Source organism: Dermacentor silvarum, chromosome 1 (genome assembly GCF_013339745.2).
Source record: "Dermacentor silvarum isolate Dsil-2018 chromosome 1, BIME_Dsil_1.4, whole genome shotgun sequence".
NCBI classification, from domain to species: Eukaryota; Metazoa; Arthropoda; class Arachnida; order Ixodida; family Ixodidae; genus Dermacentor; species Dermacentor silvarum.
Window position 1 is genome coordinate 440,827,656 of NC_051154.1, and position 23,105 is coordinate 440,850,760.

A 23,105-nucleotide genomic window follows, 5' to 3' on the forward strand; every position below is an offset into this window, starting at 1 on the left:
AACAAACCCGAATTCTAATGCTGGTGAACTCGTGTTGATTTCTTGACTAAGTATCTGAGAACTGGTATTGAAGCTACCAGAGCGAGGAAGAGGAGGAATGAACGTTTATTGTTAGAAACAGTGAGAAAGTGTTCTTTCTTCGCCCTAGGTGGGCAGCTCTCTCAGTCCAGAAAGCCGTTGGCTAATGCCGCAGACCGCGCCCGGTCCACCAGACTTCACTGATCCTCCAGGCTCTGTGCCGTTAACATTGCCTCCCACGTTTCTTCGGTGGCTTGTATCGGTTCTGAGGCATCGTCTTGACTGTTTTTCTCGTGGTGTGGGCACACCAACACCATGTGTTGGAGGGTGTCTGGTACATCACAATATCGGCATAGGTATGAGAATTTAGTGGGGTGCATCCGGTGCCTGATGATTCCATGGACATATGTATTCGTTTGTAGTCTGCGGAATGCGGTGGATTCTTCCTTGCTTAATTTTGGATGTGGTAAAGGATATTGTCTTCTTTCGAGTCGGTAATGTTGCAGTATTACAGCATAGTTGATGGGAATGTCCTCCACCCTCGTCGATTTCTGGATCCCGTGCGGCAGAAAATCCTGGCTGGTATGCTCTCGGGAGACCGCGTGTGCTGCTTTGTTTTCTGCCAGGTGTTCAGGGCCTGGGGTCCATACAACGTAGGTTTCGGGTAGTTCTTGGCGTTTTGATAGCTCGTTTAGAATTTTCACCGCTGTGGCAGAGATTCGGCCTTTTTGTAAGTTTGTACATGCCGTTTGCGAGTCGCTTAAGATGATTGCTGTGTCCTTGCATGTGGCGATGCCTAGGATGATGGCCACTTCCTCCGCCGTTTCTGGATTTCTGGCCGATATGGTGGCAGCGACTAGCTCATTTCCTCTGTTGTTGGTCACGGTAATTGCGTAGGCTCTTCTACCTGGGTATTTTGCCGCATCTGTATATCTCGTGTTGGGGTTCCTTGAGTATTTCTTGCTTAGCGCTCGAACTCTTACTTGTCTTCTGTCTTTGTGGCGTGTTGCATGCATGTTTCTAGGTATTGGAGCGACTGAGATAGAGTCACGGAGAAGTGGCGGCAATCGGGCTTTCACGTCTGAGTCTGCTATAAAGTTTTCGCTGTATGCGACTTTGCGAAGTACTGCTCTTCCTGTTTGAGTCAGCCTAAGGTGTTCCAGCTGGCTGGCCCTGTGCGCTTCACTCATTTCTTCCCAGGTGTTATGGAGGCCAAGTTTGAGTAGAGTCGCGGTTGAGGTCGTACTGGGAAGTGCTAGTGCGCTCTTGATTGCCTTTCTGATAACGATGTTGAGTTTTTCAATTTCAGCTTTCTTGAGGAGTAGATATGGGGTGCCATGTGTGATCCGGCTTATAAGGAGTGCTTGGATAATTTGGACCGTTTCTTGCTCTTTAAGTCCTCTTCTTTGAGTGGTTATATGCCTAATGAGATGAGTTACTTGTGTTAGGGTCTTCTGAAGCTTCGGAAGTGTAGCTGCGCCAGAACCATCTTTATGTAGTGTGAGGCCAAGGACACGGAGGGAGTCAACTTGAGGTATATCGATTCCATTGAGTGCGACGTTGAGATCTGGGTCGACGTAGGCTGGTGGTCTTCCCCGTGTCCTTGCCTTGAGTATAAGTAGCTCTGATTTTTCAGGGGCGCACTGGAGACCGCATCTCGATAGGTACTGTTCTATCAGATCGATTGCCTCTTGGAGGGTAGTTTGCTGTCGGCCGGTTGTCAACGCTTTTGTCCATAATGTTATATCGTCGGCGTATATTGCACGGCTTAAACCTTCGATGTCATCGAGTTGTTGCGGGAGCTTAATCATAGCGAGGTTGAACAGCAAAGGTGAAATGACTGACCATTGTGGAGTGCCTTTGTTGGGCATTTCGAATTTGTCGCTTCGGATGTTGCCAATGCCCACCGTAGCTGTGCGATCCTTGAGAAAGTCCTGTACGTATTGGTAGGTCCGGATTCCGCAGTTTGTGTCTTGGATATTCTGGAGGATTGCATCATGCTTCACATTATCGAAGGCTCCTTTTACATCTATTGCTAAAATAGCGAACATTTTGTGGCGTTCTAGGTAGTCCAAGAGGTCTTCCTTGAGCTGTAAGAGTATATCTTGTGCTGAGAGGAGCTGTCAGAAGCCAAACATTGTGTCAGGCATGAGTCCCGAGTCTTCGAGGTATGTGGTGAGGCGATCATGAACCATGTGTTCGAGAAGCTTTCCAGCGCAGGAGATGGGCCGCAGGTTGCCGACTTGTAGTGGCTTGTTGGGTTTTGGAATCATAATGACTTCTGCGTGCTTCCATTCTGCCGGGAGCTCACCTTCTTCCCGGCAGTTATTCATGTAGTCGAGGAGTCCATTTAGGGCCTTGTCTGGGAGGTTTCGTAGGATCCTGTTGGTCACCTTGTCATTTCCTGGCGACGTGATACGGGTCAATTTGGCAAGAGCGGCGTGGAGTTCAGGAAGCGTAAAAGGGCTCTTGAGGGTCAGGTTTGGTTCGCCTTTGTACGGTCGGGAATCAGAGACTTTGGGGGCATTGTCTCCGACAAGATTACACTTGATTTCTTCCAAAATTTGTTTCTCAGTTCCTGGATGGGAGTGAATGATTTTCTTGAGGTCATGTCTTTGTTGGGTCTTGGTTTTGGTGGTAGCTAGAACGGCTCGCAGTATATGCCAGGTCTTCTTTGTGCTGAGTTCTTAAATCTTCACTGTAGTTATTCTTTTCTACTTCCATGTATTTTGCTTCATTTTCATTTTCTTTTTTTCATAAAGTCACCACCCGCTTTCTGCTAGAGCTTTCTGGGGCAAAATTTGAGCAGAAGGTACACGTAATACGTGTCCTGCCTTCCAAGCAGCACAGCTTACTGTTATGGCATGCTTTGAAGCTGTCCAACGAAAGTCGGACGTAGAAGTATCAAGTCAAATTTTGGGATGTTATTCAGCATGATCAATCGTTTCGGCATCTGTATAATGACTTCTTTTTACGTTCTTGAAACATTTAATGCTATCATTGTTGCCCCTGGCACTGAAAGAACTTTATCACTGTCCATTTACGAGACAAGTGTGTTCTGATGGAAATTTAAAAAATATGTTGGTAATGTTTAACAAGTAAATAGTGCTAATAATGTTACTACTAATTTGCCTGCATGCACTCCACAACCTTCAAAAGACTTCTTTATGCATTGAACTGTAAAACACCGTGCACAGTGACGCTTGGTCACGTTATAGTGCACGCTATAGCCTTTCGAGAGCTGCCAAAATACACATTACTTTCTTTACTTAAATGTTGATGAAAAGCACTTGACATAATGCTACTGGAATGGCCTTCGTCTGTCCATTGGCAACACGTCAATTCACAGCAGCACACTGTAAGCGCCATGGTGGGAGTATCAAGTGGTCCTAGGGAGTCCGAAGGTGCACGGTGCATGAGCAATGACTACAACCTCTGGGTCACCCAGTTGCTGCCATAACATAGAAATGCTGTCAGAAACAAAGGTGTGTCTCTCTCCAGACTACTAGGCATCCTCTTTGAACTTGCACCATCAGTCCGGTGCAACTGCCCACCAACTCCAGCTGGCAGCAACTCCGTTGCCTGACTGGTGTCATGTGGCCTAGATAGCAATGGCATTACATTGCCGAACCGGTGTCGTTTTGCCCAGATAAGGATGGCATCACCAAACTACAGCCGGCAGCAGCAACATGGCCAGACCGGTGTAGTGTTGCCGTGATAGCAACAGCATGATCTATGGCCCCAGCACCATCCAAGTCGTAAATCCCAGCTACAGCTTCATCATAAATTCGGTGAGGACAACCGATATTGTATTTATTTTGTCATTGACAACATTGATAAGTCCCTGCTTCACTCTCGATGATAAGGTCCAGGTGATGGTTGGGAGCAGGAATAGGTGTATCCTCGTCTTCGAGCAGAGCACGTCAGGTTGGCGAACTCGGCTGGAGGGCATCATGGAGTCCTCATGCGGAACGATGACGTTCTGCGGTTGTGGCGGTGCATGACTAAGTGTGCACATGTAGCGCAAAAGGGTGCTTCGATTGGCCGTCGTCAACCACGTGGTCTTTGGCGATCACGCGCTGCTGTGCGTCCAGAAATTAAATGGCGTGGGCCTTGCTGGACGACACTGGGCTGTTGGGCTCGATGTCCTTTGGCGGGACCAGAAGTAATTGGACTATCTGCACGAGTCTGCCTACCTAAAAACGTTAGTTCCCTAATCAAGGTCGAGCAAATTTCGCGCAACATTCACCCAGTATACAACGAGGGTAGGAGACACGCGAGAACTCAGGCAATCCTCAAACAGATCACTCAACAGGTGGTCTCAACTACACGCTCTATTCGTAAACGCCGCTAGATACAACAGCAGAGACGAATTCGTCCTATCGGTAGTGGATGCAAAAGGCAATCTGGGTAATGCGGCCTCTGTGCACACCAATTCTGTTCATGAGGCGGAGGAGGCGGCTGTCGCCCTGGCCGTACACAGCACACATTTCCCCCTCTCGCTTACAGCCATTAGGTCCTTTTTGGCAGCGAGTGTATCGAAATGGGCAAATAAGATTGCGATGAACAAGCTCACTAATTTCATCGGCGTGGAAGCATATTGTTACGCGAACGAAGAATTAAGTACAGGAGACTATTTACAAGTATATTTATAAAAGGTAGCTGCAGCGCTGGCCAGATCAGCCGATAGCTCGAGAGCCCAGAGCAGTTCGTCTTCTTCGTCTAGGCGCCCGCGCGCCTCGTTCAAACAACCAAATACCACACGCGTGTGGCATAATCCCCTGGCGGCAGAAGCGACGTCCCGGAGCGTCTAAATGTCATCACTGGGAGGGTGATACTGCTTCAGTCGTGTAACGTGCACGATATCACTGGACTGGGAAGCAGATGGGGCGTCAGGGGCGATCTCGTAGGTGACGGGAGTCACGGCACGAATCACTCGGTAGGGGCCTGTGTAACGAGACAGCAGTTTTTCTGACAGGCCGACCTGACGCGACGGAGACCATAGAAGCACCAAAGAACCAGGCGGGAAGTGCACGTCGCGGTGTCGCTGGTCGTACAAACGCCGTTAACTCTCTTGGGAGTGCAGAAGGCGGCCACGGGCAATTTCCCTGGCGTGGGCAGCGCGGGCGACGGCGTCAAGTGCATATTCACTGGTGGGTGCTGCGTGAACAGGGATGCTTGTGTCGAGGGGCAGTGCCGGTTCTCGGCCGAACAGAAGGAAAAATGGCGAATAACCGGCTGTGTCGTGGCGCAAGGAATTATACGCAAAGGTGACAAACGGTAGAGCGAGGTCCCAGTCAGTGTGGTCGGAAGAGACATGCTTCGCGAGCATGTCTGTGAGAGTGCGATTAAGACGCTCCGTGAGGCCATTCGTTTGCGGATGGTATGACGTGGATAGCTTGTGCCTTGTGGCACAGGACTGCAGGATGTCCGCGATAACTTGTGACAGGAATGTCCGGCCACAGTCTGTGAGAAGTTGTCGCGGAGCTCCATGTAATAAAATCATGTCGCGTAGAAGAAAATCGGCAACATCTGTGGCGCAGCTTGTAGGGAGCGCTCGGGTGATGGCGTAGCGCGTGGCGTAATCTGTGGCCACAGCGATCCACCTATTCCCACATTTCATGGTTCCCAGCCCACCTGGGGGACTCGGTCCAACTACACGGCTGCAACCCCAACAAATGGGCGCGCAGGTTGGCGCGCGATTTCATGACCCGTGCAGCCGACAACGGCCATCCTCGTAACGAGGCTTGCATCCAGAAAAGCCCAGTGTGCACCATTCATGAAATCGTCTCACACTACCGCTTGGAAAGGAGGTGGCTCTCCTCCCCACCCGAAACAAAACAAACCACAAGCTAGCACGCTCAGAATGCTACAAACCCGCACATACCCCACTCCACGGTCTCTTAGCAGGATAGACCCAGACTTCCCGCAGTCGTGCCCCAAATGCAGAGCCAACCACATGCCCTGGCTGTACCCAGCCCTAGAAAACTACACTTGCCATCAAGGAACGGTGGAAGGAATTCCTCAGAAGCAACAAGTACCACATCCAGCTCCAGGCAATCCAGAGGGCCCACGACATCGCAATGAGACTTCACCTCCCGGTGCCATCGTGGGCGGAGCCACCGACTTGACCTGAGGGAGCCTTCGGCTCCCCCGGGTCACAGTTTCTCAGGACCAAATTAAGTTCTTGTTACCATCATCTGCGCGACTCAATAATGGCCAGAAAAATAAGCAATGCACAATAAACCACCAGAAATAGTACACTACCTGCAAGACAAGGGTGATATATGACATACCTTTATCATGTGGCCGAACATATATTGTACAAACAGGGCTCTATCACAGGTGTCTCTAAACAGGTGTGTCTATCACAGGACAACAGAGCATGCAGCACCTTTAGAAGGAATCTCCGCTGAGCATCTCGCTTTTCATCACCAGCACCATTGCACCATACACTTTTACGACATCAAGGTTTTAGGAAAAGTAAAGAAAAGCTTTACCCGCGAAATTTTAGAAGCCATGGCTATTGACAGAAACGAGCAATCATGCATAGTACACCATCGATACTACTACAGTAGAACCCCGCTGTTACGTTCCGGGGGTGCTGCGTTTTCCCGGCTGTCACGTCGTTTTCGGCCGGTCCCGGCACAGCTCCCATAGAACCCAATGCATTGGTAACCCCGCTGTTACGTCGCAACTGTGGTACCGTTCCCGCATCATACGTTGCGAACTGCCCCACTGCGCCGGCCCGAGCGGCCATTTTGACTTTTCATGTCGCTTGGCTTGGTTGCTTGACGATGGCATTGGCCGCCCAAAGTGCTGGGGGCGACATTTATTACGTATTTTCGGTTTCCGCCAGCAAAAGTATGGCCTTTGATATCCGCTTTTGCTATCTAAAGGGGATGTCTATGACGCGTTGCGGCCCTAAAATTGGTTTTGGCTCATAGATGTACCGTATAAAGTCCAAGGGCGATAACGCCGTCGCCGCGCGCCGTATGCTTTCTTTCGCGCGCGAGACGCAGTCGTCGGCTCCCCTCGCGCGCTTTCACTCGCACATACAGCATATGTCGCCGCGCGCCGTATGCTGTATGTGATAGCGGGCAGCGTTGTGCTCTGGCATCATACTGCGCGGCGGCGTGCGGTCCCGCAGGCCGTATATTGAAAGCGATCTGCGTGGGGGCAGATTCTACGCAGTGTAGGTGCGTCGGCAGCTCGTGGCTTTGTGCGTGCTGCGTGTTCTTGGCGCTCAGTTTGGGTTGAAGTGATAGACAACAGCACGAAGGTCACTTCGCTCGCTTCTGCAGCGGCGCTTAACTGCACGTGTCCGTGCTCATCGAGTGTGATGTGTTCATGTTTGCCTGTGGGCACTGACACCATGTTTGTTAATTAGTTAATAACGGAATATTTACAACTTTATACAGACGATAAAACTGCTATTCTTACTTGGTATAGCTCATCGCAATCGATGCATCGGCTGTCGGGCGAAACTACTTTTTGTCGCACGTAAGAATTAAAATAATATTGTGTGGAGTTCAACACTACTCCCATTTCTCAATTTTTCCTGTTTCCTGGCTCTTGCGTTTCCTGGCTCTTACGATTTTTTTTACGGTCCCGTGAAAAATGTAACAGCGGGGTTCTACTGTAACAAAAAAAAAGCTACTTGCACAAAGACAATATTTCACCCTAAGAGACGGATAACCGGCATGAGAAAAGAAGAAAAATGAAGCATTGGCTGTCTTGTGCTATAAAAAGTGTGGGAAACCAACAGGGGCGTAGCCAGAAATTTTTTTCGGGGGGGGTTCACCGGCCCGACCGGGGGGGGGGGGGGGAGGGCAAGCTTCCGCTTTCCTCTACGTCACGTGATCGAAAATAGATATCGGTAGTTTAAGCAGACTCTATACATATATATCAAAGACATGAGACCCCCCCCCCTCGCGTGTGCGTGTGCTTGTGAAGAAATTAAGTAAAAAGTAAAGTAAGCTCAGTAAATACAGTAAGTAGGACAGGTACAGTGGGCGTTTGGAGCAACGGTCTCTCATCGCGCCACTGAATGGACCAGTCTTCGAAAACGCACCATTGAGACGACCCGTGCGATCGGAGAAGACATTAATAATTGTTAATTTCCGTTAAGTGTAGATGGCGTCCTCCTCGTCGGGGCGAAGTGCGTTTCACAAGTCAAGGACGGCTATACGCGTGAAAATGCACGTGTGACCAGGCTATACCTACTCCCATAGCAATAGCTTGTTCACTGCGTCTTTGCATCTAGAAAACTTAAATACGCGCAAAAACGCGTAAGGCTTTTTTTTTTCGAAGCTTTTGTCGCCCTGCTCCCTGCAACCCTGCTCCCAGGGTTGCATTTCCTGCGGCAAGTGCATGGGCTGCTGTGTCTTCCACTGTGTGCGAGCGTGCAGCCGTCCTTTGCCTTTACGTCAACAGATTCAGAATTGTACAGAATATTTCACCACACAGCATAGATATGGCATGTCTACGCATTTGAAGTAGTGCGTGCAACTCATTTCTACTTCACTTACGCCGGTGCAAACAGGAAGCGGCCTTGTACCTCACAGAATCTCGACTGATTGGTGTACTAGTGATGCAGGAATGAACTATGGTCTTGTTCAGTGCATAGTGCACATAATCAATTTCTCAGGACGCGTGAACTCCGACGAGAACTGTCAGCGCCTGCAACAAGAATTTACTTACGCTCTACTGCGCACAGCAGTAATTCATGCTTGTCGGCTGTTTCGTGCATTCTGTTGCGAGTCGGTGGAATTTCACTGTTGTCATCAACCCCTTCATGTGTACATTGCTGGTTTGGGATTCCACAACACAACAGCAACTACCAGCCTTCCGTAATTGCTGGTTTGGGATTCAACAACACAACAGTAATTACCAGCCTTCCGTAGGGGCGCAATCGCAAACAAGAGACGTTTTCCTACTTGGAAGCGGCAAGCGGGCGGAAAGGCCAAAGCGGCCGGAAAATTTTTTCCGCGCCTGTCCAAGTTGTTCACATTTGTTTTGCTACCGCCGCCGCTGCCGTTTTCGTCCAGATCAATCTAGTCTGCGTACGTTTGTCGGCGTGGTGGCGCTCATTATCGCAGTATTTCGAGCGGTACGTTCATTCTTTGACCCACGTACCGTCATCAAAAGTGATCATTTTACGCAACTTCGCGTGTCATCTGCGACCTTCGGTAAATTCCTCGTTGGCGTTCCATAATTCTCTTCACATGGGCGCGGTAGCGCTGAGTCACAGGTTGGTGCCTAGGCGTGATAATATTTCTTTAATAGCTTTTATTTACAAGTTGTAATAACATTTCATTTTCTTATTGTCGGCGCCTCCAGGACACCAAAGGGGCAACGGGAACACCACAGCTAAAACCCGGGCTGGCCCTTGTGTTGGGGTTCGCCAAAGCCTGCGCGTCCTACGTGAGACCTACGCTCCTAATCTACCGTCGCGACGAGAAAAGCACCCCGCGACTTCTGCAACATACCGTACACGTGCGAGGAGAATTATGGAGCGCCAACGAGGAATCTGCCTAACTAGCGTCTGCCATGGAAGTGAAAGAAGAAATGGCTTTTATACTTCTACCTACTTTTTTTCTAGAAATGGACAATCAATAAACGGAAGACGCGGACACCTCGGAAACTGCGGTGGTGGGTTCGCCTGGCTTTGCAAAAGCGCGAGAAGTTGGGTCACGCCAAGGCTTCGTTGCCGCACCTCCGGTCGCGCGACGTTGAATACTATCGCGAGTATTGCTGACAGTACGTTTTAGTGCCACTCTTGTCGTAGAGCAAGGGCTGGTTCTTGATCGCGTCGATCAGCATTACAGCCTACACTTTTGGCGCCATGTTCAATTTTACGACCGGTTGTTTACATGCTAGTGTAGCTTCCAGTGAAGCAGAACGACTTTCCGCCGCGTTTCCGCTTCGCCATGGCGAAAAAATCGGCCCGAGACCGATTTGGCTCGCAGCCTGTTTTTCTGCCTGTTTTGCCACCTAGGCGGGCGGATTTTTGCAAGATTTTGCCGCTTTCGACATCTTCGAGACCAAGTGTGAACGCAGCCTAAGATCCCGCGCGAGCGCGGCCTAACCGGCACCTGAAGGGAAGCGGCGGAAATGTATACCGGAGATTTCGACCACCTGGGGTCTTTAACGTGCACCTAAATCTAAGTAAATGGGCCTCGAGCGTTTTCGCCATCATCTAAAATGCGGCTGCCGCATTCGTTGCTTCAGAATGCGGCCGCCACATTCTCGCCCAAAACTTCACAAAGTTTCAAGGCCTTGACAAACACCGTGACAGTTTTTTTTCCATATGCAGACATGATTTGCTGTAAATTACCAACCCAAACGGAAGCGCCCAGGAATGAAATTGTGATAGTAGCACCGGTTTCATGAATTATGTCAGTGCGAAACGACGAGAGCAAAAGGTGGGTAAGTGGGGTGGGGGGGGTTGCGGAAAAAATTTCGGGGGGGGGGGGGGTTGAACCCCCCCATCCCCCCCCCTGGCTACGCCCCTGGAAACCAATAATAAGCATTCAGTTGCTAGTCCAGTGTGTGTCGTCCCTTTCTGTCCGTGTCAGTACGTTCTGCTGGAAACCATTTGTGCTATGTGCAACCAACGAGCTCAGGCAAACACTATTCTGAAGATTCCAATATTGTTATTGCATCATATGGGAAGCCATGTATTAAGCATTGTGTGGCAATGGGGATAGGTAGGACGATATTAATCAAAAACGGAAAAGAATGCTGCAAACGTCTCATCTGTCAGCTTTTGTCATCATGACACATCCACCACCTCCTGGGTGCCAAAACTGAAACTTGTTTGTATAAGCAATTGTTGTAGCAAATTGTTATAGCACTTGCCAGTATGTTTCTAGGACCTTCATTTACCTTGCCCCCACTAAAAAAAAAAAAAATCGGGTCGAAAATGTCTTGTTAGCATTCCTTTAAATTTACGTGTGCTTGGATTGAATTGCATTATTGAGCGATGGTTTTATGAAATTGAGTGCCCCTTGGATTGAAATAGCAGTTGGTATAATCTCTATGGTTCTTGAGATGAATTGGCCTGTTGCAGGGGTTAAATCAGTTAGCACTTGGATTAAACTGATCAGGAAAACTTGTAGTTATTTGCAGTTTGTCAACATCTAGTAATCTTCTGTCCGGGTTGCGTTGCCTTGTTGCAGAGGTGTCATTGATTAATGGGGACATTATGGGTAGGTCAGTAGCTAGGAATGTGATGCACCCTTCTTTTTATCATGTGCGCAGGCATGAACTCCTTGACCGTGTATATGGGGCATGAGATCATGCATGGCGTATTGTGATGCACCCTTCTTTTTTCCATGTGCGCAGGCATGAACTCCTTGGCCGTGTATATGGGGCACGAGATCATGCATGGCGTATTCCCATGGGCATGGCAGTGCCCGGAGTCACACTGGTGCTACCTCTTTATGAACCTCTGGGGCACTGCACTCTGGGTGGTCTTTGCATGGCTGATGTTCCGCAGAAAGCTGTTCATCTCCGCCTGAAGGAATCTCCTCCTCCGTGGTTGCTGCACAGCACGGACTCTATCACCCTGAAGTTTCCGTGTCTGTCATTGTGAATGTGTTGGTGTGCAAATATTTTGTGTAGTGTATCACGCCACAAATATTTACATGTGGGCACTTCCAAATGGCTACATTGCGGCATATTGCCAGAGGTGGGTATCCAGGGCATTCGTAACCTAAGGCGCATGAAGTATCTATACATGTACAAAAATATACTAGGATGGTTGTACTTGGATAACAGTTGCATTGTGACCTTGAATTTGCATGCTACCTAAAGCTTATTTACAGAGAATGTGCTCACACTGCACATTCTTGCTGTTTTCAGAAAAGTACAAAGAAAGAGAAAGAATTATGGTGTATATCTGGCAGGTGTGCTAGCGCAGTTTGTGGTACAGGTCACGCCTCTTCTCAGTCGTACAGGACACTCCTCTGTAAAATTTTTGACCTGGTTCATGCTCCATTGGTTACTTCATACTGGTATGAAAGCAGTTCCACATGTGGAATGTTCTGGACCACAGGAATGTGTTTTGACATGCAAAACAATTAAGAGAGAATGCACTTGAAAAAACATGGAGGGTGATGTCAACCAAAATTGCCATATGGTAAAGCTAAAAGCTAGACAAAATCCTGTGTTCAGTTCAGTAGATGAATGCCACTGTCAATGCTGGAATGCAAATTTCACCCATTTGCACAAAGGTCCTTGGCTCCAATATGGTATAAAAATTTTGTACATTGTGAAGTGTACACCTTAAAGGAGAATTGACGCGGGCTTTTCGTCCCACTTTAGCTCTAATAGACAGCCATCAACCCAGTGTTCTTGGCCCGAATCCTGAATTCATCTGTTGTGCTAAACATACTTCGAATTTATCCATTGTGCTAAACATACTTATGTCATCCTAAATCAACCAGTTCAATAAATGCACCACGTGCAGCATGACTTCGGGCCACAAGTGACATCAAGGCAGTAGGCGGTGGTGAGCACATGGTAGCATGAACCGCTAACACACTTACAAGTTGGTGTTGTATAGTGGTCTTGTACCACGCTGCCAACCACCACGCAGCCAATTCCTGTACCATCAAATGTTTTCCTTTGTGCCCCAGTTGATGTTGCCTCGGATTCCACCCTGGTATAGAGGGTTCACCGGAATTGCTTTTCCAGGACTTAGCCTGTCCCCCATACCTTTTTTCCCTTCTCAGTTGGTCCCCTTATCTCACGTTGAATGCACATTCAGTTTCCGTTGGTATGGTCAAGGTGTTGCCTAAGTTAAAGAGACTGGGTTGACTGACACACACGAATTGTAATACCAAGTTATCACTACCTTTGAATGCCATTGTGTCACCACTAGCCTGATGCTTTGCTGCACCCTGTGGGCATTTTGAACTTGTCACTGTAAAGGACAATACTTTTTTTGAGTGCTAGATTTGAGGCTTGATCCTGTTGTCACTGGGTCAACAGCTAGCTATTATAGAAAGAAGAAAAGGTGACAAAATGTTTAGTGCCAGTATTCCTGCAAAGGTCCACTTTTTAAAACCATTACCCTGGAATGTTGAAGTCAGTATTCCAGAAAGAGTGTAACAAAATGTAGTCCTTATGACTTACGTCCTGATGAGTTGCTCATGAGTTAGGCTTGTCTGATGTAAGCTGTGTATTTTTGAGCTTCGTCTTCCTGCTGTTCTACCAGTGTTCTAGTACTTGCCCTGGCTCAGGTTCATATCCTTGTGTGCATGTAAAATCTTTATTATAAGTTCCAAATCTGCTCTGTGAGTCACAAGATACGTTACCAAGCCCTGTTGATGTGCTCCTGTAGCATGTTCAGCACTCGGAGGCTTAGGAGAGCCAGAATCTACACATTCACTGGCTTTGAAACTTTTGACAGCAGCTGTACAAAGATGTGCTGGCTGAACGGCATGCATTGAGTTACAGTCTTGTTCAGAGGTACTGCCAAGATCAGTGTGAGCTGCAAGTTAAAAGTCACAGCCAGGGCACACCCCAGGACAAGCACATTGAATACTTGAGAGCAGTGTGGAAAAATGTGCGCCTCATCTAGCCCCACAGTTGATGACTCTGACATAACTGTCTTCGTCATTTTGAGAATTGTGCAATTTATGTAGTACTCAAGTCACATGTACAGTTTTTATTGGACAGTAAATTTCCCATCCTTGAATAGAAGGGAAACAAGGTGTGCTCCCGAATACCTTCTGTTGCTTTATTGTGTCTTCAGAGGCAGAAGCGCCAGTACATATGGGTGGCATTGCTTGGTTCATTATGGCAGGCCACTGCTCTCAATTCATAGCTTTTCAATAATGCATATAGCTTCAGCTGACTGCCATAGTACCTTTGTAGAAAGAAGGAAGTGGTGGAAAATGCTGAGGGAGTGTGATGCTTCTTTGGGACTTAAGATCCCTTGTGAGAGAGTACAGTTGGGTGTATTGGTAATCCATACTTTCAGTAGGCTAGTGTACATTGGAAAAAAGATGCAGACTGATGAAGTGACAGGGACAAAGTGCTAAATCTGTGCTTTCGTCCCTGTTGTATTTGTTCGTCTTCATTGTTTTGAATGTGCGCTGGTCAGCTGAAAGACCCCTTGTGACATTTCTCTCAGATGTGTCATACGTTTTCGCACTACCTTATGACATGTTGCAACTACTATGGATTATGACAGTAATTGTGTGGAGGTGCTGATCACCAGGGCCACAGACTTGGAACTTACAGGTACAGGTAACTCCTCTGTTAGCCTCTTATTGTAGGTTTTTTTTTTGCTTTATCCAACCAGTCAATATGGAATGCTGGTAAATGGGGCTACACTTCGTAATATGCAAAGCATCAGAAGGCAAGTGCAAAATAAGTGTAGGATCTTGAGCTTTTTTATTTCACTCTTTGCTTGTTTCTTTGGTATCTAACAGTGCATTGGCCCATTAACAAGGTTAGTGTTTAGTGAACAGTAGCAATTACTAGTTATCTATGCTGAATGACTGTTGTATATAAGCAGCTAGGAAGAATGGTATCTCTCACAGCAAGGTCTTCTGCCTTACTTACAGATGCAAGGAACACTCGGCAAGCATTTTGTACAGCAAGCTCGACTGTTTTACTACATGGAAGTAAAAACGCTCACCAGGCACCACAGGTTTTGCATGTCATCAAAGATGCAAATCGCCATAATGGTGGTGTGCAAGAGTATGCTGTGAAGCAGCAGTGTGACTTGTGCCACCCAGCAGTTGGTGACTCGAAAATGACACCACGACCCTCAAACATATTTTGAACTCCATTCTCACCATAAATAGAATAGCTAGTTGCATTGTTTGAATGTATAGTGTTATTTAGGAAGGCAGTACACTGTCAGTAGCAAGCAAAAACTGCAATGGTCTCATAGGTGGTGCACATTGGTGTGTATCTGTTGCGCTGTGGCATGCTCTTGAGGTTTGGGATCGGTGCTGCATTTTCCGTTTTAGTTGGCTCTGCATATATACAAGAGAAAGAGGCCTTTGTTTTGCCTCAATGTGCGGCCAAGTTCTATCAAATAGGCTTGTGCTTTGTGTCACAATTCCAGGCTGTCTCTGGTCATTTCAGGATTGCAGTCATAGTGCACTCTTATAATAACTGAATGACTTGTTTGCTTAGTGTATTTTTCATGTTTCTGGTGCCAAATACCACTCATCTGGTCATGTAAAACCTGCAAGTAGTAGTTTGTGTTGTAATGGCAGTCTTATCAACTCTGCTATAGGCCGTTTTACTTAAAGGTGATGTTAATTTTTTGTTAGCCACATTAAAAGTCTTATTCCTCCTTTCATTATGTAGAGCCCACACACACAGCAGCAGGCATAAAATTTTTCGTTCTCTATTTTTTCCTTCTTTTCTTTCATTGCATAGAATAATAGACATTTGAATTTGACTGCTGAGACTTTCCATGTGGTTCTCTTAATTAAATGCATGGGAATGCTGCAGTCTGTTTTTATGTTGGCTGCTCCATCAGTTGGGCTGTAGCTAGGTACACCAAATAGTCTAACTGTAATTTGCTGCATGAAAGTTTTTGTATCTGTGCAGAAGAGAGGAAAAGAGTAAAAAGTAAGACGTAACTTTTAGAATGGTTCAAGGCAAGCAGATTAAGTACTTGAGCTTTCTTAAACTTGCACTAAGCCATGTGTGCTCGGAAGACTTAGTGAACTCTCATGAAAGGTTTAAATGCTGCACATGTGATGCAGTTTAGGGTGTCGCTTCGGTATTCTGAATACACCCTAGCCTATCTCCGTTTGCAGCACTGGGACTGTAAAGTTGGAATTTCAAAAATGTTAGAGTGTACAATATGTGGCAGTTGAGATATTTTATGGCCTGCTCGAACACCCAAAAGCTCTCACCTGGTATAGTTAAGCTGCTGTTTACTCTTTAAGTCTCGTGCTGAATAGTGTATTGTGCATTGTGCAGAACTGTTGAGCTCAAGATAATGGGGAATACTTGCTCTTGGAAGAGAAAAAGTAACTGGTTAAAACTTGTGTGGTGCTTTTGCTGATACTTCGAGCAGAGCTTCCCGTAGAATAAGAGAGTCCATGAGAGAGACCAGACCTTGCTGTATTTTTTCACTGCAGCTATTTTTTTTACTTTCTTATGTTCGTTTGTTTCTGTCTTCCTGTGTGTTGACTGACTAGATCATGAAAGGGTGCTACAGTGTTGCTGGACAAATTGAGCTTTTTATTTTATTTTGACATTGCTCTGGTGTAAACCTTAAGTTTGCTGCTGCTTGAAATGTTCTATGCACAGTTTTTTTTATACTGCAGAGACTAAATGTACTTAGCACCATATACCGAGCTTGTGTCTGTATCTTTTGCAATAGCTGCTATTTTTATGCCTAACACTGCCATATGTGGGTGTGCTATGTCTTTCAACTGCAGTTTCACTTGAGCGTACAACATTTTACTGCCAGATTGTTGTTTTTACCAAGAAAGCATTCTGTCGGTAGTTAAAACAGGTGTCAATCTTGTTGAGTAGTGCCATGGTAGGCAGTAGTGCTTGCCTTGAAATCTTTTTGTTTATGCTGTTGATGCCAGAGACTGCAAGAACTTTATTCCACCACAATTTCAGAATGTTGGCAGCAGATTCGAGTGCTCTTTATTGTATACTGCTGTGTGATTAACGCGTAAAATACTGTTATCTAAAGCCTGCCAGGTTTTATTCCCATTCAAGACATTTCTCATTGCCCAAAGTGTGAAACGAATATTCTTATTGCAATTGTTGTCACATTACCTATAGCACTGCAACTGCCTTGTGGCTATTACGTTCATGGGAAGTTGTGACTGTAAGTCTAATGCTTTTTCACCTGTTTCATCTCCTGTGTGTCCCAATCCTAATCTTGGCTACAGTGTTAAGAAGTATCGTGTGCGTCAGTTCACAAAATTTTTGCATGTGTGTCTCTTGTCAGTCTGCATTATGGGCTGTGACTTGCTGCTTTCCAAATTCTTTTGAAATTTGATTTGTTTGGCTTTTTCTTACAACCGTATGTTGCACCATGGAGCTCAGTTGTGTGTCAGCTGATACAGATGTTTAAAGTTTATGAAGAATTTATATATATATACTGAAAAGCATATGGAATCGAAAGATATATTTAGCTATTTCAGTATGACTTAGGCTTCTCCTGTTATAGCCTGTTCTTCTGAATAAACTGAATTTTGCAATATATGTTCTGTATTATGATTATTCTTGTTCACTCAATAGGGAAGTTTTGTTTCTCGTTTCGCGTCTTTGTCATAATAAACGTTCTTATATTGAAGTGGTGCAACTGATACTATCCACTATAACACATATTAGCTAGGCTACCGACATTTTTGGTTTGACTAAAACACTGAAAAACATGCCATACTTGCCAAATTCCAGGGTCGATTGCTTTGATTTGCTAAAGGAATAAACAAAGGAATAAGCTTCTTGAAAATTTGGACAAGGTTTTGCAGTGATGTTGAGAAACCTACTAGTATGCTGATCAGTAACAGCGAGTTGCTGCAACGTAGTTTCTATATGTTGTAAGGCATGCATGTACCTGCAGCATCTCATGGAAACTGGCAGAGTCACTTAAGTAGTTACTCAAGAACTGCCATAGAAATCTTGTGAAGACGCTAGTTTTACGGAGCCTTGGTGCCAATAATACACTGACACTGTGCACTCTAGCTGACCAGACACAATAGCACCTACACATTTTAGGTAGTAGACACTATGGGTATAGCTGTTTCTTGTCCGCAGTGTGAAGTAGGGCATATATCGCACCCAAATTGAATAAAGTACATTTTAGTTACACTAACCAACTATGTCAAACCTCGTTGTAACGAAGTCGCATCGGCCACGAAAATATTGTTACATCTAATTCGTTGCATCTAATATTTGCTAAAAGCATACACGCAGATATCGGCAGAAAAAAAAATTGCGATCAGGTCTGCGAAGGAAACTCGAGTGCAGTGCCTCCAATGAGCCAGCAAAGAGCCAACTGTGGATTTTCATGACCCATCGACATCTTTCCGTGCTGATACAAGGCATGGGAACAACAATAAATTACACGCGTGCTCCACTGTTGTGAATATACAAGTGTGTGATCGGTGTCACCGCGTGGGATCGGTACACTGGCTTGCTGACTGCAGTCCAACCAAGCCAAGCTGGTCACTCAAAAAAAAAGTTTACACGTTTCTGTCTCACTTGCATTTCCTTTATGAAAAACTCTGTGCTCGCTACTTCCTGCCGAGAATGCCGAGAATGTGACACTGATACATCATGCTATTCATCATGCTGGTAACGTGCGTGACCATGTTTCTTTCCTAAATGCGCATGCTGTTCGTGACCTGTAAGTACCGGACACACAGCGTTAAAGAAAGAAAAAACCTTCAAGGTAATGATAATAATTGCACATAACAGGATAACCATGGACGGTGTGCGAGGCCGTGTAGATAGGTGAAAAGCCATACGCAAGTGCGCCCTGGCACACTGATAGGTGAGAATGATAACGATTATTGTTTGAGAACAAGATTAGCTCCAAAATGTGCAACTTCTTTTAGAGTGCACCCTAAGAAAGGTTTGCACCCTTTGAGGTTTATCTTGGCCGATGCGCCCACTGAAAAACAAAATGCTCATTCAGGCAGCCACCGTCGAGTTTGATGCGCCCCATAGTGAAATAGCAGAAGTAGGAACACGCTTTATGGCTCTGTTAGCAGCCTGCGCTGGAAATCACAGTCATGTCATAGCCAGTGCTGGTGAAATCGCAGAAGTCAACACGAAACTGACAGCCACTGTTAGCACCTTGCATGCCAAAGCATATTCATGTGGTTGCATTGTTTATTTTGGTTATCTGGCTCACACAATAATCCGAATAAGAGAACAAATATAAAACATCATTAACGCACGTGGCACAATTGTGTATTGTAAGCTCACAATAATATTTCTGGCATGACAGACCACCACAAACAATTCAAATTCACTCTGGCGAAGGGAGACGCACATAGCTGATGCGACTCAGCCCAGTTCGAAGCGAGGGTGGCCATGTTAAGCATGTTCTCCGTCAGCGAGGTCGCCGGCCATCCGGCTCATGACGTCACCTGAAGTGCGCGCCTATTGGTGGAGGCTCGTGTGCATCCGCCTTTGAGGGGCAAATGCCGCTGCTTGCTAAAGTTGTACCTGAATCGGCAAGGAAAGTGGAACCGAAGGATATCAAGTTTATGAGCGGTACATGGAATTACCGTAATTTTTTGCCTTTTGAAGGTTTCACGCCACCCTAACAGAGCTAGCCCTACAAAAGTGGCCAGCCGAACGCGCGTGACCCATGTCCCATGGCTCATGAGCTGCCGCTCGCTCTCTTCGAGAGCGACTCGGCGCTCCCGCCAAGTATCAATGACTGACGCATCCGACACAGCAACAACTGCACAGGAACTGAACCAGGAAAATAACAGCGTTGAAATGCATGTGGAGATGATAAAAGAGCAGCAACAACTGGAAGCAGAGTGGACATATGACGAGAACAGTGGGAAGGCGATAAACATCTAGGAAAAATGGCACACATGGGAGAGGAGAGGAAAGACGACTCGGGTGCATATAAAACCCACAGCCGAGGAAGCAGACCAACGAGTGCAGCAAGCCGGAGCAACAAAACCTCTTGCGGGAAACATGCCACATTATAGGAAACCGAGACTTCCGCCTTTGCCAGTGGACGACACGAAGATCATCTACAGACCAAAGGCAGGATTACAACTCTGCAAATAGACATTGGTAGCAGTGACACATGCCATCGGCTGAGCTAGCAAGTTGTTCCAAAAAGACTTTTATGAGAACATCCGGATTCACGTGCAACATGTCGAGAATATAATCATCGCAAGTACACCAAACAAAGACATAGCTGTCATGAGTAAGACGCCGGCGGCGCCATAAAAGAAGACAAAGACGATGTGAGCGGAGCGTTCTGAACCGCGCGAGGCGCGTGAGCCGAGCCGTAATCGAGGGATGAACGGCGCTGTCTGAGGATTATCGACGTGGTTCCGGGCCAGGAAGGTCGCATCGCCAGCACCGCACTGGCGACGGGAGACTTGGGGGTCTGGCCGAGTCCGTGACGTTGGCCGTCCAAGGCGTGGCCGTCGACCTCGGCAAGTTCGGGCGAGGCTCCTGGACGAGCGGCAGCTTCTCACGGCAGGACCAGGCACCCCAGAGAGGCTCCCCTTTCTGCGGCAGACCGGCACGATTGATTCTCCTCGGGACGCCACGTCGGCACTCTTGAAGAAGTAGCGACGCGTCCCGACGTTAGGCCTAGGCAGGTAGGCCTAAGCTACGGCGACCACCATTGCTGACGAGCTCATCTCCGACCAAGTACCGGCGAGCTCCCTACTGATAAAGGGACGACGCGCCGACAACAAGGCAAAAGCGACTATAGCATCAACGAGAACACCTACTGCTGGAGAAAAAGGGCCGACGAGCTTCGGACTCAGACAAACGTGCAACGACAAACGCAGCAAGGTGACTCTTATTTGTAGCGTATCAGAGATAAGACAGGGTTGCCTGACTTTGAGGAGTTAGCCGCCACGGACGCGCATAGGCGCCAAGTAGAATGTTTTGTACATCAGGCTTTGTACTTTAGTTTGTATTTTCATTAGTATTTCTTCCCGTAGTGTGCTTGGGTGTGCTTGATTTTTAGTTTTGAGTGTGCGTGTTATTAAAAAATCTGTTTGCTGTGTTGCCATCCGTGTTCCCTCTCCATCTCACATAACACCCGCACGCCTCCCAGATCGGTGACGAAAAACACATCACAATAGCGTACGACATGCTCCTCAAGATCACCAACATCCAGCTTGGAGGATCCATTTACGAAGCTAAAGAAAATGTCAAGACACCAGAGGGCATCAGCAAGGGCGTAATCTACAACATCCCGCCAGGAACGAGCGAAGAACTACTTCAAGGGCTACGAGTATGCAAGGTACACGGTTCTCGCAGCACGCATGCTGGGAAGATCGTCAACAGCACTCATCTACTTCGACAGACCGCGCACTTCCCATACAACATCATATATAAATGCTGTGACTACCACTGCAAACCATACAGGAAATCCGTGCAATACTGCAGAGCCTGCGGGGAACTAGGGCACCGCCAAGATATCTGCCTGAAACCCCTTATCAACTTCTGCTATATATGCGGGATGGAAAATCGACAGGAAGATCATGACTGCCAACCCAGCTGTAAAATCTGTCAACAACCCCATGAGACAGCAGGAAAGGAGTGCCGACATAAACTCAAACCAAATCCACCATCATACAAGATCAGACTGCATTGGGAAAACAAGAACCAAGAGCAGCAACGCAGATGGAACTCAAATTCTGACTCCGACTTTCCTGCACTATCCAAATCAAGCAGTACCTCACTACACAGTCCAGGAAGATCCAGAAGTGACTCCAAATCAACAGGTGGTCTAGCAGACGAAAGAACCCGGTCAAGATCACGGTCCAGATTACGTACCCACAACCCACAAAAGCGAGTCACGTATGCAGATGCCGCAGGGGGAAACACACGAGCACAAGAACCCACGGAAACTGAACGAGATCTGCGAGCACAACTCCAAAATCAACAAGCCCTCATTGACAAGCTCATACAAAGGTGCAAAGAACAAGACACCGCCAATCAAGCCTCAAAACCTCAAGGAATGCCAAACATCCCACCACCCCTTACGGAAGAACGAATCAAGGAAATTGTAACAATGGAGGTCCGGAAGCAGATACAGGAGTCCATGACCACTTTTGCAAAGGAAATAACACAACAGCTCCAGCAACACATCACCACTCAGCTTGCCCCTATCCATGCTACCCTCCAAGACCTCAGCAACTTCATGTCCTATATGCTAAGCAGAACAACATAACGAAAGCCACAGTAGAAAAGCTACTCAACAACACTGACACGGTGTGATGTTTTTTGTCACCGATCTCGGGGGCGTGCGGGTGGTAAAAGAGATGGAGAAGGAAGACGGGTGGCGACACAGCAAACAAATTTTTAATTACACGCAAACTCCCAAAACCAAAAAAACCTCAAACTAAAAATCAAGCACACTAAAACATAGCGAATAAATACAAGTACAACTTAAAGCTCAATACACTAAACAAGTTCTAATTCACGCGTACGCTTTGCTGTGGTGGCTAGTCCCCCAAAGTCAGGCAACCCTGTACTATGGCTGAGACGCTACGAATAAGAATCGCCTTGCTGCGCTCGTCGTTGCATGTTTGTCCGAGTCCGAAGCTCGTTGGCCCTTTTTCTCAGAGTTCAGCGCTCTCGTCGATTCTGTAGTCGTCTCTGCCTTGCCGTCAACGCGTCGTCTCTTTTATCGGTGGTGTGCTTGTCGGTACTTCGTCGGTGATGAACTCGTCAGTAATTCTTCAGTAATTCTTCGTCAGTTGCTTAGGCCCACCTGGATAGGCCTAGCGTCGGGATGCGTCGCAACTTCTTGAGTGCCGACGTGGCGTCCGAGGAGAATCGAACGTGCCGGTCTGCCATAGAAGGGGGATCCTCTCTGGGGTGCCCGGTCCTGCCGTGAGAGGCTGCAGCCAGTCCAGGAGCCTCACTCGAACTTGCCGAGGTCGACGGCCACACCTTGGACGGCCAACGTCATGGACTCAGCCAGACCCCCAAGTCTCCCGTCGCCAGAGCATAGCTGGCGATGCAACCTTCCTGGCCCGGAGCCACATCGATAATCCACGGACAGCGCCGTTCATCCCTCGATTACGCCTCGGCTCACGCGCCTCGAGAGCTCGTGCTGTTCCGAACACCGTGCTTCACGTGCTCCTCTTCTTTTTCGCCTCTTACATATGACACATGGCTCGCAAGAAAGCACGTAAAGACCTCCATAATGCTGCCAGGCCGGAATCCATGGCCTGGGGTGATAACAACGATATTGATCAAGATGGCGAGTAATCCCAAGAAGAGATTCCCACAACTTCCAATGAAGCTGTGGAAATGGAACTGTCGCTCTATACGAACCAAAAGAAGAAACCTCCAGGAACTGACCAAACAGGAACAACCAGATATCATCGCTATCCAAGAAACTTATCAGA

General features: G+C 47.2%; 1 protein-coding gene across 3 annotated transcripts in view; it reads left to right on the forward strand.

Moving 5' to 3' along the window:
• Nucleotides 1-17,309, forward strand: part of LOC119437725 (heparan-alpha-glucosaminide N-acetyltransferase-like) — a 207,045-nt gene extending 189,736 nt beyond the window's left edge. Inside the window, exons 16-17 of one of the 3 annotated variants that reach the window (XR_005189505.2) lie at nt 11,368-11,713; nt 14,601-17,305. Coding sequence is in view for 2 of the 3 variants with exons in the window: in XM_037704697.2 (XP_037560625.1) it covers nt 11,368-11,543 (176 nt within the window). In the remaining variant the exon portion in view is untranslated. Of the gene's footprint in view, nt 1-11,367 lie in introns of all 3 variants that reach the window. The other 2 variants (XM_037704697.2, XM_037704698.2) reach the window with 2 other exon arrangements.
• The last annotated feature ends 5,796 nt before the right edge of the window (nt 17,310-23,105 follow it).